Here is a 19,252-nt window from a genome sequence, read left to right as displayed (position 1 = left end):
TTATTGATTTCAGAGAGGAAGGGAGGGAGAGAGAGAGATAGAAACATCAATGATGAGAGAGAATCATTGAAGGGCTGCTTCTTGCACAACCCACAGTGGGGGTTGAGCCAACAACCCGGGCATGTGCCCTTGACCAGAATCGAACCGGGACCCTTCAGTCCACAGGCCCATACTCTATCCACTGAGCCAAACCAGCTAGGGCAAGCCTGAGTTTTATCAAAAATAGTTATGATGATAATAATAGTGTGTCTATCTCAAGGGCTGTCATGAGGATTAAATTAATTTAATATATGTAAAGCTCTTAGAATCGTGTCTGACACTTAGAAAGCTATGATAATTATTATTATGCGCCTCCCCTGAGAAGTAATAATAGAATCTAAGTCATCTATGAAGCCCAAAATTGCTAGAGGCACAAGAAACAGCACATAGCATAATTCTTAGACAAGGTTAGCTTTAAGCACCAAAATATTCTTTACACTGGCCCAAACAGTATCCCCATGCTTGTGACAAAAGTCATATCTATTTCTTAACCAGATGGTGATATATCAGTATATTACAAAAACGGAAAATGGAATTTATATAACCGAATTTCACCATACAGTGATCTTGGCCAGAAAGTAATTACTCCATTTCACAAGGAATACCTGTGCAGTGTTAATACATATCAATTTATATTTGAGCACTTTGAGAGTAGAGCTGCCCTTTTAATACTATGTTGTAACATCAAAGTTCTACAAACACTAGGATTGCCCCTCACCCCCCACAATAGGAACGTTTTGTTTGTTTGTTTTCATTTGAAACCTATTACCCTGGGATTACTTTATTTTATTTCTTTTCTTTTAAGTGTTAGAAACCATCATGACCAAGAAGCTTGATCTCAATAATATGCCGCTCTCCGTGTTCCCATATTATACCTCCTTGGGCACAGCTCTGTATGGAAAGGAGAAGCCTCTGATCAAGCTTCCAGCACCATTTAAAGAATCTTTGGATCTTTCTTTATGGAAGTTCTTACACAAAAGGAATCATCTGATTGAGGAGATAAATGAAGAAGTGAGACGTTCTCACTGTGAGCTAACATGGTCCCCACTCAATGGTGAAGTTACCATCAGCCCTGCAGCCACCTTAGTCAATCAAGGAAGAAAAAGAATCAAGAACTGGAAGAAAGATGCTTCCACAGCCTTCTTTGGCATCAGGTCTAGATTTAAAGTTACCCCATTTAAAGTGGACCCGGTAGTGTGGGACATCATGAAAAATGAGTTAGAAGATGAAAGAATTTTGATTGAGTTTGATACAGACATGGGGATTGTAACCTTAGTGGGGAAATCAGAGGATGTACAAAACATTGAGTCACAAATCAAGGAATTAATAGAAAAGGCCACTCAAAAAATTAAAAGAGAAGAGCAAAGTCTGAAGGAGAAAGTGGCCATGTCTCCAAGAAAGTATTCTCTTTTGTGCCACAGCGGTGTGCAGGAGCATCTCCGCAGGGAGTACCCAGAGATGGAGACTTTTTATGACACAGCCACCCAACACATGTGCTTTAAAGGACTCGGTATAGATGTGTATAAAGCAAAAAGTGAAGTCCAGGAAAAGGTGTACACCATGGTTCAGAAAAGCATTCAGCTTCCCCCGGAGGTTTTGCAGTTTTTGCAACAGATCGACTGTTCAGAACTCTCCAAGTCTCTTTTGATAGCACAGAAAATTCTTGCAGTTTATGAGCTAGAGGGCACAACTGTTTTCTTAACCGGCTGTTCTTCTGAAGTCCTCTTAGAAGCTGAGAAGCAAATGGTCAGTGCCTTAAGTTATAAGCGCATAGACATTGAGGACAGGGAAGTTCTTAACAGCAAGAAATGGAAAGCCATCACTAACAATTTGCCGAAGAAACATAATTCCTCCTCAAAGACTGTAATGATTAATGAGTTAACTTCAGGAACCACAGCTGAGGTCATTATTGCAGGCTGTGTGAGAGAAGTAAATGACATCTACCACTTCCTTTTTGACTTTGTGGAAAAAAACATGAAAATAGAGAGATTCCTTGAAGTAAAGCCTCCATTAGTGATTGATTATTTAAAGGCAGAGAAGAAGCTAATCTTGCAAAAGATAAAGATGAACAAGCTAAAGGTTCAGGTAGATTTCAGTGCTAGGAACAAACCAGAAGGCATTTTACTAACTGGCTCAAAGGCCGAAGTCCTGGAGGGAATGAACATCCTCAAGCAAGCCAGGGATTCAGTTTGTGTTAAAAGCATCAGTATTGATAAGCCAGGAGCCAGCCAGTCCTTCCGGGATAGACCATGGTATTATAAACGTGAGGTATGGTCATTTGGTTGTTTTGTGGAACTACTGCAGAATGAGGAACAGAAGAAGGGAGATAGCAGTGATGGACAGAAGTGCTCCTGTCAGACAGAATTGGCCCCTGGAGTCTCGCTGATTGTACAGCAAGGCGACTTGACACGGTTTCCTGTTGAAGTGGTGGTGAATGCCGCAAATGAGGACCTCCGTCTCAGTGGGGGCCTGGCTGCTGCTCTTTCAAAGGCAGCTGGCCCTGATCTCCAAGCAGACTGTGACCGGATAGTGAAGAAAAAGGGTAAGATCGCAATTGGCCATGCCACCATCACAAAACCAGGAAAGCTCCCATACCACCAGGTGATCCATGCAGTAGGACCCAAGTGGAACAGCAGTGATGTTCCAGGGTGTGTGTTGCAGTTAAAGAATGCCGTGAAAAAAAGTCTCCATTTGGCTGCTAAACGCCAGTACCAATCCATAGCCATCCCTGCCATTAGTTCTGGAGACGGTGGCTTTCCCTTATCACAGTGTGTGGAGGCCATTGTTTTGGCCATCAAGGAATCCTTCCAGTATAACTGGGCTGGATGCACCTTGAAAGACGTTTACCTTGTGGATTTAGCTGAGAAGACTGTTGAGGCCTTTGCTGAAACTGTGAAAACTGTATTTAAAAACAAGCCTGGTACTGCTTCCCTGCCCAGTGTAACATCAGGAGTCCAGCCGGGCCCGAGAAGCACTGATGGAAACAGACAAATGCTGCTGTGCCCAGGCGGTCTGAGGATCCTGTTGGTGAAAGGAGATGTTCAGAATGCTACGGTGAGTGTCCCTTTTACAGAACACCCACTAGGTGCTGCAACTCCAGGGAGTCTGTTGCCAAGGGAATATTAGGATCAAGGGAGAATTAGGGAGAGAATCCCATACTCTCCATGGTGACCTGGAAACAAATTTCCTTAGGAAATTGGGTACTTCACCACAGCATTTACTAATAGAGGGTGGCCAGTTATCTGTGGGACCTGGAAGTGTATTCAGATCATCTGGATCCCAGTACATGTGAAAATCCACACTAATGGCTTACAATTACAAGGCTCTCTGTTTATTCAGGGCCTTCATACCTGTGATATTTTGGCAAATCTGAGGTTAATTTCCTATCAAATTTACTGATAGCAGATATAGAGGGTAGAGTGGGGACAGCAGACAGGAATCTTGTCAGTGGAATTGAACCAGGTTGAGCCTGGAGGCCTGAGTCTGAGGGCCAATCAGCACCCAGCACCAGTAAGAAGCTGTGGGAAGGAAAGTGGAAACTGCACCTGGAAGTGGTCTGAGTACTATGTGGGGACAATTATTGTAGGTGTGCCAGGGAGGTCATGTGTTTTTTTTAAACATATTTAACAATCTCTTCCACACGGGCTCTAGCTAATGGAAATAGCCCTGGAAGCCCCTGCTGTGCCAGACGTTCCTTCCTTCCTTTGAGGATTGTGGGCAGGCCTGGGGAAGAGATTCCTAGGGAAGGCCACTTGCCCATCTTCTTTGTAGAAATATCTACTCAGATCCTTTGTCCTCTTTTAAATTGGGTTATCTGTTTAAAAAAATATATTTTTATTGATTACAGAAAGGAAGGGAGAGGGAGAAAGAGATAGAAACATCAATGGTGAGAGAGAATCCTTGATCAGCTGCCTCCTGCACGCCCTCTACTGAGGATGGAGACTGCAACCCTGGCATGTGCCCTTGACAGGAATCAAACCTGGGACCCCTCAGTCCACAGGCTGACACTCTATCCACTGAGCCAAACCAGCTAGGGCAATTTGATTATCTTTTTATTACTGAATTTTAAGAGTTCTTTATGTATTTTGGACATAGGTCCCTTACCAGATTATGATTTGAAAATATTTTTTCCCATTCTGTGGGTCATCTTCCTTATATAATAATCTTAAATGATAATTAGAAAGAATAATTGCTAACAATGATTACTTAGTATGTGCCAAGCTTGGCTTGCATTTTCTCATTCAATGCGATGAGGTAGATTCCAGGATTATTATTATTCTCAAAGAGATGAAGGAATGACCCTTAGAGGGGCAAAGTAATTTGCCCAACTCTCACAGCTAACAAATGGTAGAGGCAAGATTGGAATCTGTTCAGGCACTATTTTCAAAATGTTAGAAAATGATTTAGTTTCTCATTAAAAAAACAAATACATAAACAAGAAACTCTTTTGACCCCTAGTCAGTAATTGGAATGTTCCATTCCCTGTCCATCTAGAACACTAAATAGTAAGGTATTTCTTCCATTCCTTTTTCTCCCATAGATGTTTGAGTTCTGATGCCACAGTACCTGCCATGTGTTGCTTGTCCAGGACCCATGCAGGACAGCTTTGAAAATGACTTAGTCACATTCCTTCCCCTCTCTTCTCTTGGTGTCTCACTCTAGCTGATTAGTCTGCTCACATGTCCTGCTGGAAAAGCCTCCATGGCTTCTCACTGTCTGTCGGGAAGTCCAGAGGGCCTGGCACTTGAGGTCCTCTGCAGTCCACCCCCACGGTAACATTGCCGGCCTGGCTGCACCATTTTGCTGTAGAAGCTGTGTATCAGCTCAACAGCTCACACCCACCATGCCTGTGTTCCCCCTTCTGAATGATTTCCCCGTCTCCCCCTGCCTGCTTCAACTGTTCCCAAAGGGCCCTCATCACACAGGGTGTCCTCAGTGGCCACCGATGGCACTTCCTCTAGACTCCTTCAGTGATCCCACTTTTTGATAGCTCTCTTTTGTCCTGGAGTGTAATTTAAATAAGTATCTAATAACACATTGTCTTGGGTGGTATTTGTGTCTGAAAAAGTCTTCTTAGTTGTCCCCATTGTGCCAAGTCCAATGGTTCAAATACAGTAATCCTTGATGAATGCTTTTTGTTAGAATTTGAAACAAATTGTTGGTTTTGTCTTTAGGCTGATGTTGTCATCAACTCCATTCCTCGGGATCTCAACCTTAATAGTGGGCCCCTTTCTAAGGCCCTCTTGGCAAAAGCTGGGCCAAATCTCCAGAAGGAATTGAACGCAGCTGGACAAGGGATAGCTGTTGACGTGGGCACGATTCTTCAAACCACTGGCTGTAATCTGCAATGCAACCAAGTGCTTCATGTGGTGGCTCCGAGCTGGAACAATGGTGACACATCTTCACACAAGGTGGAGTCTGGTTTTAAATTCCCCGAGATATTGGGTACCCCTTTGTTCTCTTTTCAAAAATTGCACTCTGTCTGTTTCTCTTCTGCAGTAACATCACATTCATGGCAGATTCCATCATTATGACCCTTTCTTTTAGTGTAGCTGACTGCTCCTGAAGACTATTTATTGAAGATAGGGAAGAGTTATTGAAGATAGCACATCTTTTTTAAAAATTTTATTTCAGAGGTGAAGGGAGAGGGAGAGAGAGATAGAAATATCAATGAGAGAGAATCATTGATTGGCTGCCTCCTGCATGACCTCCTACTGGGGATCGACCCTGCAATCCAGCCATGTGCCTTGACCAGGAATGGAACCATGACTTCCTGGTTCATAGGTTGATGCTCAACCACTGAGCCACACTGGCTGGGCAAAGATAGTACATCTTTAGTGAGGAAGGTAAGGTGAGGGCATGAAGAATGGAAGAGCATGAAGGATTAGAACAGTAGTTGCTTTCATTCTTTCCTTCACTGCTAAGTGCATGTGAATCTTTTTGAAGGGTTTCTTACATTCTCTTTTCCTTTTCCTGTATTTTTCTTTCCTCTTTTGACTGCCCTTAGCCTGCTTTTTGTTTAAAGCAAAAAGGAGTAGACAGAGATCACAAAGTTGCTAAATTATTTTTTTTCCTAACTCCCATTTCTAGGCAAAAATGTATAAGAATGTACTTTGTTCTTTTCAGATCATGCAAGACATAATCAGAAAATGTTTGGAAATGACTGAGAACTTGTCCTTAAACTCAATTGCGTTTCCAGCCATAGGAACAGGCAATTTGGGGTTTCCTAAGACTGTTTTTGCTGAATTGATCATTTCGGAAGTGTTCAAATTTAGTAGCAACAGTCAACCAACAGCTTTACAAGAGGTTTGCTTTCTGCTGCACCCGAGTGATCACGGGAATATTCAGGTACAGCTTCACTCATTTCTGGTTATTTTGTCAACTAAGCCCTAATGGTATCCAATGTCTTCTTGGTCTAATGGGTTGTTTCTTCCATGTATTTCCCATGCAGGAAAGTAAAAAAGCACTGTAGACTAGTTGAAGCATGGGAATTTTCAAGCAAAATTATGTATATAGAAAAAATTAGATTCTTATTTAGGAAAACTTCAAACATGTACAAACATCAACAAAATAGTATAATAAACTCCCTTATAACCATCACTCATCTTCACAATTATCAACCTATGGCTAATATGTTTTATGTCTATCTCATTTATTGCCCTTTTCCCCATACTATTTTTAAAATTATTTATTTTTAATGGTCACCTGAGAATGTTTTTATTGATTTCTGGTTTTAGAGAGAGAGGAAGGAAAACAGAGAGAGAGAGAGAGAGAGAGAGAGAGAGAGATTGATGTGAGAAACATCACACACACACTTACTGGGAATTGAACCTGAAACCTAGGTATGTGCCCAACCCACAACCTCTGGTGTATGGGAAGACACTCCAACCAACTAAACCACTTTGCCAGGGCCCCCTATTATTTTGAAGCAAATCCAGATATACATTTTACCCATAAACAAGTCAGTATTTATTTTAGACATTGGAATTTAAAAAGTGACAACACCATGGCCCTGGCTGGTGTGGCTTAATTGGTTGAGCATTGTCCCATGCACTGAGAGGTCGCAGGTTTGATTCCCAGTCAATGCACATGCCTTGGTTGCAGGCTCAATCTCTTTTAGGGGGCTGTAGGAGATAGTCAATCAATGTTTCTCTCTCATTGCTGTTTCACTTATCTCTCTCAAGTCAATAAAAACATTTTTTTTTTTAAGCAAAGAAGGGTTTCCCTTCACTTAAAAAAAGTAACAACACCACAATACCCTTTCACACATAAAATAAATTGACAATCATTCCTTTATTTCATCAATTATGAAGTCAATGTTCAAATTTACAACTGTCACATAAATGTTTTGTTTTTACAGCTTGTTTGTTTGAATCAAAATCCAAACAAGGCCTATATATTGCAGTGGAGTTGACATGTTCCGTAACCTTCTTTTAATCTATAGTATTTTCTTCCATATGAACACAGCCATTTTTATCTATAATAATAAAAGCATAATATGCTAATTAGACCGGACAGCCGAACAACCTTGCGGACATCATTCTGCACAACTTCCAGATGAAGCTGTGGTGTTGGGGGCCAAGGCAGAGACGGTTAGGGGAAATCAGGCAGGCTGGTGAGCGGTTCAGAGCGATCAGACAGGCAGGCAGGCGGTTAGGGACGATTAGGAAGGCAGTTGAGCTGATAGGGGTGATCAGGCAGGCACATGAGTGGTTAGTGGTGATCAGGCAGGCAGGCAGAGTGGTTAGGGGCAATCAGGCAGGAAGATAGGCAAGCAGTTAGGAGCCAGCGGTCCTTGATTGAGAGAGGGATGTCCGACTGCTGGTTTAGGCCCGATCCCGCTGTCAGTTGGACATCCCCCCAGGGGTCCCGGATTTTGAGAGGTGCAGGCTGGGCTGAGGAACACCCCACCTGTGCACTAATTCTGTGCAATGGGCCTCTAATACATAATATAAAAGCACAGTTGTGGTCCTATAAATAGGAGATTGTAAGGATGAAATACAACTGAAGGATATGGTAAGAATGAACTCAGCATATACACCCTGGAATAGGAGATTTGGTACCAGAAATCATAGAGAGTCCATCAACCAGCTCATATTTGCTGAACATCAGCTATGGGTGAGCCACTGGACTCTACATTATGGGAGAACAGGACGCATTTAATAAGAGGCCAGTATCCTGCCTCCAAGTCCTTAGAGTCCAGTAGAATAAATGACATTAAATGTTTGAAAACTTCCATGGTAGTGCAAGAATTAAATGAACAGATCAAGGTTAGCAACCAAGCAGATGTCCATGAATCGTTGAACCATTTGAATTTTTAGGTCATTCTTAATTTTTTTCTGGATCTAGATACTACCTTTAAGTTCTTTCGAAGCAAACAATTCTAATCTAAATTCTATTCAGACAACCAAACCACCTGACCAAGATAATATAGTCCATTTAGTTGGTCTGAATAACTATAGTAATTTCTAGTCAATAAATGCTTTTTGAACAACCCCCCTATGATCTGCATTACACAAGGTGATGTAGATCATGGGATGGGTATGTAGCACATACTTCTCCTCCTGTTAATCATAATTACTCTGGGAACTAAGATTGATACACATAAAATGAACTAAATTAGAAAGTGCTGAGTGTTTTTGAATGGGTGAATAGGGGAGCGAGGTCTATGACATGGACCTGAACCTTCAAATTTCATTATTGCTGTGCAACCCCAGGCCCTGTTTCCTTTCCTAAAGGCTCAGTGTCCTCTGCAAGTATTCAGAAGGATTAGTCTCTACAGACACCTTTCCTGCCACTGGAAATAGTATTGGTTGTCTGTACATGGCTGTGACACTTTTTCACTTAAGACTTTTGAAGACAGTTAAACTTTGGTTATATTTGCACACAAAAACAACAACAAAACTTATTGAGATGTTTAGAGGTAACAGAGGTTGAAAACAGCAGCCCATGGTCTGAACATGGCCTCTAGATGTGCTTTATTTGGTCTAGTTTTAAAAATTTTTGAATCAGTTCCTAATATTTTAAAATCAAACATTTCACATAATACTCCAGATGTCCACTGTGACCTAAAATTTCAAACATTCTGACCCATTGGGTATGGGTTTCTGTCTGAACAGTTTGCTGTGGGTGAATGGCAGGTGCTGTATGGCCCTCCAGAGTCACATCCTTCACCTTTACACTTGTAGCTTCCTGCCTCGGCTCTGGAGGTCTATGAGTCTGACACCCTCAGTCTATAATCTGTTCCAGTCCTTTTCCTTTATTGCATCAGCCTTTTAGCCAAGATGTTACTTGGTACTCTTTGTTTTTTACAACAAAATTCTCTGTTGCTTGTTTTACAAAATAGTGATGATTTTGGAGTGTCACTACCAGGCAAAGAAATGGAACTCATAAGTTCATTAAACCTAAAATACAGCCTCTTGCTCCAAAATGCACTACTCCACTAGCCATTCCTCTTGTGGTACAATTAAGAAGTTAAAAACTGAAGTATCTGTGTTCTTGTGATGGTCTTTCTCTTAACACTATATTTTTAATAACTGACAACTTACTTGCTCTTACCGAATATGAAAGAAATATATATTCATTGTAGAAACTTTGAATAATGCAAAATGCATAAATTATTTTAGTCATATTTCATTCTAGTCTTCTATATATATGTACTTTGCAAAGTGGTGTCATAATAATATAATTAAAGTTAACCTTCTTTCATTTAATAGTGTAAAGTGAGTATTTCCCTATTCCATTAACTACTCTTTGAAAATGCAATTCCTAATGGCTGCTAAATATTTTAACACAGGGGTATACTAAAATGTATTTAACCGTTTCCCTATTGGATTTTAAACTGTTGTATTTTCTTCTTGATTTTAATAAAAAGCACTTTAATCAATATTTTTGTATTTATATCTTTGTTCCCATTTTGATAATTTTCATGGGATGCATTTGTAGAAATAATATATGTATTTTTATGACTTTAAAAATATATAATGATAATAACAATACTTTGAGAATTGTTCTCTCATCAATATTTGTGCATGCATGATCATAAACTGTGATGAATAAAATTTGTCTATCTACTAAGGATTGTAGTAATCAAAACTGTCTTTGTGTTTCCAGGCATTTTCAGATGAATTTGACAAAATAGCTAATGGAAATTTCATCAGTGACAAAATTGCCAAGACTCAGAATACACAAGGTTCAGTAAAGATATAATTTCATATTTCCTAAATTTATTTCATTCTTATTTTGTTGTTCTTTTCTGGGGTTCAGAAAAAATATTAAATTAAGAAATCATTTCTAATTATTAAATGACTACTTAATGATAAGTGAAAGATGGCAGTGATGATTTTTAAAATAATTTTAATTAAATCTTTATTGTTCAGATTATTACAGTTGTTCCTCTTTCCCCCCCCCCCCATAGCTCCCCTCCTTCTTCTGCCCTTACCCCTGCCAAAGTCCTCATCCATAGGTGTATTATTTTTGTCCAGTCTCTTCCTGCACCCCCCATATCTCTTCCCCCCTGAGAATTGCCAGTCCAGTCCCTTTCTATGTCCCTGATTCTATTATATTCACCAGTTTATTCTGTTCATCAAATTATTTATCTTCTTAAAGGACACCTTTTAGCATTACATATAATACTGGTTTGGTGGTGATGAACTCCTTTAGCTTTTTCTTATCTGTGAAGCTCTTTATCTGACCTTCAATTCTGAATGATAGCTTTGCTGGATAAAGTAAGCTTGGTTGTAGGTTCTTGGTATTCATCACTTTAAATATTTCTTGCCACTCCCTTCTGGCCTGCATAGTTTCTGTTGAGAAATCAGCTGACATTCGTATGGGTACTCCCTTGTAGGTAACGGACTGTTTTTCTCTTGCTGCTTTTAAGATTTTCTCTTTGTCTTTTGCTCTTGAAATTTTAATTATGATGTGTCTTGGTGTGGTCCTCTTTGGATTCCTTTTGTTTGGGGTTCTCTGCGCATCCTGGACTTGTAAGTCTATTTCTTTCTCCAGGTAGGGGAAGTTTTCTGTCATTATTTCTTCAAATAGGTTTTCAATATCTTGCTCTCTCTCTTCTTCTGGCACCCCGATAATTTGGATGTTGGTACGCTTGAAGCTGTCCCAGAGGCTCCTTACATTATCTTCGTATTTTTGGATTCTTTTTTCTTTTCCAGTTGGGTGTTTTTTGCTTCTTCATATTTCAAATCTTTGACTTGATTCTTGTGATCCTCTAGTCTGCTGTTGGAACTCTGTATAATATTCTTTATTTCAGTGAGTGTATGCTTAATTTCTAGTTGGTCCTTTTTCATATCCTCGAGGGTCTCACTAAATTTATCGGCGTTTTCTAGAAAATGCTTGAAAAACCTTAAAAGTGTTGTTTTGAACTCTATATCCAGTAGTTTACTTCCCTCCATTTCTGTCATTTGTGACCTGTTTCTTTGTCTCCACATTTTTTATGCTTCCCTGTGTTGACAGAGTGGCTTTCTGTGCTAGGTGTACTATAGGGCCCAGTGGCTCAGCCTCCCCAATTACCTGAGGTGGACACTCTTGGTGCACCCCTTTGTGGTCTTTGTGAAGAGTCTTTTTGTAGTTAAGCCTTGATTGTTGTAGGTATCACTGGGAGGAATTGACCTCCAGGCCAACTGGCTGTGAGAATCAGCTGTGGTTATGGTGGGAGAACTTCTGTGCTGAAGACACCCTTCTGGGGCAAGACTTGCTTCAGTGGGGCTTTGGTGCTCACTGAGTCTGCCCCCTGAGTGTGTCCCTTATGGATCTGAGGAATTGTAATCTGGATGGTCCCACTCTGACCATTGGGTATACTGGCTCTTTGATCTCTAAGGAGGTCCTAATTTAGCCTCTGCCTGAGGCTACCTAGCAGGAGCTATGGAGAGATCTGCAGATTCCTTTTCTTTGTTTGGGTTTTGGAGGTGCCTAGATGACGCCCAGCTGTGAAGCAATGCAAACTGTTGTGGAGCCTTGGGCCTTCTTTTTGGATGTTCTGGGTCTCTCTGACCCAGCTGCAGTTAGTTAGGTAATTTTAGATTTCAAAGGGTCAGGGGCATTCATATGCAAAAGTCTCTGCGCACAGCTTTGGTGGGGCGGGGTCTCAGGGAATCACCAGGGTGGAGCAAACAGCTATGGCTGATCCTCAGCCCTGCTCTAAGAGGACCTGGGTCTCAGTGTTCCGTGGTAATCACTGCAAGCACCTCTGAGAGAAGCCGCCCTCATGTTCCGCCCTTGCCAGACAGTCCAGTTTCTCCCCATATGAGTCTAGGTCCCCAGAGATTCGTCCGGAACTGGAGTTCAGAGCAGTCAGGAGCTTGTATATCCCTCCCAATTGAAAAAGACAGCCATGTCCTCAGTTGTCAGCCCTTTCTGCGTGCGCCTCCGTACCTCTGCACTTTACTTCCACACCGCACCTCATCTGAGTCTCATTGTGCTTTTCTCTTTCCTTCTAGTTGTAGAATTTCCACTCAGCCAGCCTTCCTGTGGTTCTGGATGATGTCCATTTTGTCTTTTAGTTGTTTTTTTGAAGTGGTTGTGCGAGGCAGCAATTTCTGGTGTTTACCTATGCCACCATCTTGGTTTTTCTCCTAATTTCCTTCTTGATGTAGCGGTTAATTCAGCAGTGATGATTTTTTGGATAAAAATCTATTTGTGAGAACGGAGATATTAAATCATATTCCATATACCAGAGCATACAAGACAGTGGCCACGATTGATAATCTTGAGTGGAAGAGTAAGCAATCCAAGTTACATAATCTGTACAGAGGGCTTTAAGTAGTGATGAGGCTCGTATTTCCTAAGGATGATGTGACCTGTGTTTTTGGAAATAGACACATTTAAAGAGACAATACCAACCAAATGCTGCTTCTCTGTCAAATTTGCTGTTACATGTTTGGCTTTATCCTATTTGGAGTTTTCTGAGGCTTCTTGAACCTCAATATGTATGTCTTCCATCAAATTTGGGGATTTTTCAGTCATTTATTCAAATAGTTTTCCTGCACTCGTCTCTCCTCTTCTCTGGGGGTTCCAATCACATCAATGTTAGACCTTTTGATAGTGTCCTGCCAGTCCCTAAGGATCTGTTCTTTTTTCCCTTTTAATCTTTTTTTCTCTGTTTTTCAGATTGGATATTTTGATCTGCATCCAAGTCACAGATTCATTTCTCTGTCTACTGTTGAGTCTATCCAATAAATCTTTAAATTTTCAGATATTGTATTTATAAGTGCTAAAATGTCCATTTGATTCTTAATTTATAATTTATATTTCTCTGCACAAACTCCTATTTTTCCACTCATTCCAAATCATTTCCATTCATTCAAATATATTTACTTTGACCTCAGGGAGCATATTTATAGTAGACACTTTAAAGTCTTTGATAAGTCCAACATCTGGATCATCTTGACATAAGCATTTATATTGAGCATCTTTACCCTTGAGAACTGCTCACATTTTCTTCGTTCTTTGTATGACAAGCAGTTTGGGATAATAGACTGGTTATTTTCATTATTATGTTGTGACAATTGGGTCTTGTTAAAAATCTCCTGGAAAGTGGTAATTGTTTCAGCAGGCAGTCAGTCAGTTAAGTTCATCCTAACAGTCCTGTCTCACCTTCTATGGGAGGCGTTCCCTTGTCACTTCAGTTCTCAGAGCCTTTGCTGTGCTGCTTGGGAAGGCTCCCCCATGTGCAGCTCCAGGGTGGGCTTAGGATTTATTCCCGTTTTTCACAGAACCGGGGCCCACCTTCTCCAGCTGTCCCCTCACCAGAACTCCCCTCACACTCTTGGCTTGCAGGAGCCCATTTTTGAGTCCTCTCCCCAGAGAGACAATGTTCTCTTGGAGTTTAAGTTGCCTGTTCTGTTGCCACATAACTTTGTGTGATCAGGGTTGTCCTCGGGCAAAGTGGGGAGAGAGAAGAGAGAGAGAAAAATAACAGATATTTCCCACACACAGCCATGTACACTTTTCAGGCCACAAGGGCCCTTTTCCCTGGATCTTCTGGATAGAAATACAGACCTCTAAGAGCTTTAACTCCCTGTGGTGCCACTATGGAGTTCTGAAACTGGGATCACCTTGGGGTTAGGGCCTGGATTAAAAAAAAAACACACAAATCTGGGACTTGTATGCATGCATATAAGCATAAGGATGGATTCAGACAATAGGGGGTGAGGGTGAGGGCAGGACTGGGGGGGATAATTAGGGGATAAGGACACTTTCGTGATACCTTAATTAGTAAAAAATGTATATCATGTAAAAATAAAAGAATATCAGGATAAAAAATATTTGACTCAAAAAGAAATATTAAGTCTATGTAACCATACATTTTTCCAATGGAAGCTGTTCCAATTTCTAAATAAAGCTCAATTGAATCTCAAAAAAAATTATGGAAAATAAGGAAGATCCCTGCCATACTCTTCAGCTCACAGGGCCCCTTTTTCTCAATCCTCTGGTCATAAAGACAGGGATCCTCTGAGAGTTTTCTACCTCTGCTCATTGTGCAGTTCGACAAGTAGGGCCACCCCTGTGTCAAAGCTGGGAGAGAAAAGAGGAAAATTTCAAAACTTCCCTCATTACAGGTTGCCTCTTCAGGTTTTGACTCCCCTTCCCAGTCTGCCTGCTGTTGCTTACTTTTCAGTCCTCACTTAGTAGATATTGTATTTGTCCCTTGTTTTAGCTGGATTCAGTTGGAGAGAGGTTCTCACGGGTTGACTTCACCTTAGCCAGCACCAGAAGCACACATTTAATATGTTTTATCTAAATATGTAAATGGCTGACTGTCCGACTGGTAGCTATGATGTGCAATGACCACTAGGGGGCAGACGCTCAATTCAGGAGCTGCTGAGCTGCCTTGACTTGACAGTGGTGGCTCTCAGGTGATACACCTGGGAACCAGAGACAAGGGAGCCTGATTCCGGGGTGTGCCACCCGAAAACTGCCCACTCAAAATCCGGGACCCCTTGGGGGATGTGGGAGAGCTGATTTTGGCCCATTCCCCACAGGCCAGGCTGAGGGACCACACCTACTGGAGGGATCCCGCTCACTCCGCAGATGCCATTCAAGTCACAGTGCTGTCCCAGGTGTGGCCGGGCAGTAAGGGACCTCAGGAGGTTGGCTCTAGGGTATGCCTGGCCCATCTCGCCCAGTCCACCCCGCCAACCACTTTCTAATTAATTTCCTTTCGATGTGCATGAATCTGTGCACCAGGGCACTAGTATTTTATAATGCTTTTTCAGAAACAGACCATCCTTGGGCCTAAGGGTCAGGACCATATTGAAGGCCAGAGATACAGGGTTTGGTATGGAGACGGAGAGAAGTACTGTATGGGAGGGCCACATGTGAGGAGCATGAGACTGAAGTCATTCTTGCTATTGTTAACTTAATTATTAACTCTATTTCTTTTTTCTTTTCAGGTTTGTATGGGACTGTTACCATCCCTGCTTCAGGAGTGTATGAAATGAAAATTGGCCCCATCATCTTCCAGGTGGCCACTGGAGATATTGCTAAAGAAGCAGCAGATGTGATTGTAAATTCAACAACAAAGACATTTGATCACAAAGCAGGTACTTTACTTGTAGGACTTTTGCTACAGTAATGGTCACAGTAGATCCCTTGAAGGAGGGTTTCTTTAACGAAACTATTCCGCATTTGCTATAGGCAAACTGGTTTCTACAACTTAGGCTTAGTAATATGAATTAATAATTTTAAAATTATTTTGACATGGTTTCCTATAATTGGTAACAGTTATTTCCTGAATTTTTCTTTTTTAGATCAAAAATGCCCAGGTTGTAATGTACGATTCCTTTAATAATGGGGAAAGCCTTTAGATAATGAGGCAATCATTGTGATCTAAGTGTACTGTATTGATTTTTTATTCATGTTTGTAAATATGTTGATGTTCTCATGTAGGGGTCTCCAAAGCAATTTTGGAAAAGGCTGGACAAAATGTGGAAATAGAATGTTCTCGCCTAGGTAAGGCACAATGCTGTTTTTCTGTGCTAAAATAAAGTATAAGTGGAAGGTTGAATGTGGGAGGCTGTGGAGAGGGAGACAACATATTAATCTTAAAATCATACATGTTACTAAAGAATTCCACTCATAGAGAATTAGAAATGAAGAGGAATGAAAAGTGAGATCATGGCTAAAAAGAGAAGGTAAACGAGACAGATTCATCAGAGGTAGTGTTTCAGGAGTCTCTTATTGGCGTAAAACGCTTTATTTGACAAAGCAGACATTTTGCTTTGTAAACAATCAGAGAGTAGGTTCAGCGTCTGACTTTGCATCTTTTTGTTTTGTGTTTCTTAGCAAAACAGCACAACGATGGTTATATAATTACTGGTGGTGGATCTCTGAAGTGCAAGAATATTATTCATGTCGTTGGTGGAGCTGATGTCAAGAGATCAGTTACCTGTGTTTTGCAAGAGTGTGAAAAACGGAATCACTCGACCATTTGCCTCCCAGCCATTGGGACAGGTTGGTAGCCTCTCAAGGCTAAATTCTTAGGTGTCCCTTTTCCCTTTGATTTCCTACTGACTTGAATGTAGTTGATGCTGAGTCTGAGTAAGGGCAGCTTCCTCACCCCAAGGCACTCACTGAGGGAATGAGCAAGACATCTGCTCTCTAATATGGAAGGAAAGAGAGAGGAAGGGAAAGGAGCAAAGAGAAAGAATGGTCATCCCTCCTTCTCTTTTCACCTGTTTTTGTCTCTTTTTCCATCTCTTCCATATCCCCCCTTATTTAGTACTTAACCTTCCCCTCCATTCCCTCTCTATGGAGAACATCAGTGCATCGCCTCCCACCTCCCTCTAACTGACTCCCAGATGAGCATTGCCAAGCCTCTTCTCTCAGCTCTTGAGCAGTGGCTGTGCAGGTTGGCCTTAGGGCATTTCTGCACAGAAACCTTTTAATCACCTTAACCCAGTGGGTTCTAATGGGTCAGAAACTCACCTCACCTCGTCACCTTTCTCTTCTCAGCCTTTCTTGCCTCTTTCAAGTTTCCTGTTTCCCTCTAACTATATAATGATTGTGTGATTGATTCTCCATATAGAAAGATGTGCTTTGGGTTTATGATTACTAAGGTTATGCTCTTTGAACTCTTTCCCAGAAATCTGAGTTCTATGCATTGATTAGAAATTTTTGCACGGTCTCCCTTAAGAGAGCTGGTTAGGGGAGGCAAATTCCCTCAGGCTTGAAGTGGAATGGAGTTGACCTGTTCCAGAAAGGGACCACTCAGCCCTGGATTGATCATTCCATTGCTCAGGAATCTAAGTTTGAATGTCTGCACTGGCCTGGTAGGCCCTCCAGAAGTTTAGCCTCAAAAAAGTTACCCATCCTTGTCAATTTCTGAACCTGCAATTTAGCGGGTTCTCTTTGCTTGTCTTCTTTGCCTATCTCTATCACCACCTGAGTTGGTCCTTAGACTAATGGATGGGGACACTTTCTCCCTTAGCGGTGTTTATGATTTGAGTTTGACTGGGAGGGATGTAGACAGCTTCTGGCCATAAAGGAAGCCCTCTACCTAGTACCTACAGATATTTGCCCTCAGGGAGAGAATGGGTGGTCAGTGATTCCTGCAAGCACCTCAAGTTCAATGAAAACTCCAAACCCAATTCACTGTCTTCTCTCCTAGAAAACTTACCTGCTGTTATATTAGTTAAACTTACCTGATTATATCACTTTCTATTTAGAATCCTTGACTCTACCTTCTTTATCACTCCCATTGTTATTAGTTTATTAATTAGTTTGATTAAATGTTCTGAGTGACTTCCATGTGCCAGGCACCATGCTAAGGCCTGGAGGACAGAAAGATGACTAAGGAAAGGATGCAGTCCACAAGAACCACCTAGCTCATTGTGAGACAGACATGTAAACAAACAACCGCAGTACTGTGTGCCCATGATATACACATGAAGATGTGTGGGTGGCAAAAGAAGGTACATTAGGTCAGGTACACAGGCCAGGTATACAGGCAGTTGGTCCCTAGGTCCTCCTGACTTTATTTCCTAAATATCTCCTTGCTCTGGTCCCCTTTTTACTTAGCTCTTCTTGTTGCCTAACCTTTTATTATAGCCTCCTATCTAGATGTGGGTTCTCTGCTCCAGTGCCTCCTATGTCCCCGTCCCACCACACCCCCTGGCATGGTAGGCCCTGCAGACTTATTTTTTCAAAAACAGATCTATTTCCCTGAGCACACCAGGTGAGGTTGCACATATCACACCCCTATTACACAGTTCTAGGCTTTCCTTCAGTTTTCCATACTTCACCTATTGAACACCATTTGTCTTCACATATTATATGCATGGTGTCCTAAGTGCCTAGATGAGCATCTAGCTTTTGATGGGACACATTAAATATTTGTTGAAAGTGAGTGACTATATCTAAACACTCCGATTTAAATTCTTCCAAATATCATGAGATAGCCACAGCTTTGCAAAGGAGAAATTCCCTCTTTACCTGCTCATCTAATTAAAAACAAAAGCAAAAAACCTGAGCAAACCTTCTTGGTTAGTTTTATGTGGGGTTTGTCTACACTCCCACAATCATCTACAGAGCCAAGTCACAGAGGTCTACTCTTATTTCTGCAGTAATGGTGGGCACCATCAATGGGGATAAACCTAGTGGGCCCTTAGTCTATCACACCAGGTTTGTCAGGGGACTTCTACACTGTCACCTGCTCTTCCCCCACCCAATGTGACAGCTGCTGTTCAGATGGGACTGCTTCCATGGTTTTTCATGAGAATTTTCAAGGAACTTGCCATGATCTTACCAAGGCATTAAGCTGAAGGAAAAAAGGTATGGAGCATGCTTAATTAGGAGACGACCTGCACAGGTGGCAACCTTAAATCCTGCTAGTCAGCTAAAATCTCACCAAGTGTGGGAAGAAAGACTTCCTGGAGGTTCAACATAACTTGCATGTAAAAAATTATATATAATGACAAAAGCTTGGAGCTCTAGGCGTCTTACAAAATTATCTTAGCTTAAATCAAGTCCCCAAAGAAAAAGGATACATTGTAAAGTCAATTGATGATTAAGCAAAACAAAAATTGTTGTCTTTAAAGAGGATGATAATTCAATATGTGTTAGTATCTTTTACTTTGGATGTTTTGAGAACAGTAGTGAGCCAAGAAAGATTAACTGTGCTTGGTAACACGGAGAAACACAATGAGCTGGACTCCGCTAAATAGAGAAAATATGAACATCAGACATCAAAAGTTAGATTTCC

General features: G+C 41.3%; 1 protein-coding gene across 3 annotated transcripts in view; it reads left to right on the top strand.

The window, feature by feature from the left end:
• The window catches only part of LOC132230338 (protein mono-ADP-ribosyltransferase PARP14-like), a 249,519-nt gene that overhangs the window by 30,541 nt on the left and 199,726 nt on the right, over positions 1-19,252 (top strand). For all 3 annotated transcript variants that reach the window (XM_059687657.1, XM_059687659.1, XM_059687658.1), the window contains exons 6-12: positions 845-3,093; positions 5,214-5,450; positions 6,166-6,387; positions 10,153-10,231; positions 15,444-15,593; positions 15,940-16,002; positions 16,336-16,503. In XM_059687657.1, coding sequence (XP_059543640.1) covers positions 845-3,093; positions 5,214-5,450; positions 6,166-6,387; positions 10,153-10,231; positions 15,444-15,593; positions 15,940-16,002; positions 16,336-16,503 — 3,168 coding nt within the window. The remainder of the gene's footprint in view (positions 1-844; positions 3,094-5,213; positions 5,451-6,165; positions 6,388-10,152; positions 10,232-15,443; positions 15,594-15,939; positions 16,003-16,335; positions 16,504-19,252) is intronic.

This window comes from Myotis daubentonii, chromosome 3, assembly GCF_963259705.1.
Source record: "Myotis daubentonii chromosome 3, mMyoDau2.1, whole genome shotgun sequence".
NCBI lineage: Eukaryota > Metazoa > Chordata > Mammalia > Chiroptera > Vespertilionidae > Myotis > Myotis daubentonii.
Note: the sequence above shows the minus strand (reverse complement) of the source record. Positions and strands in the feature narration are given on the sequence as shown.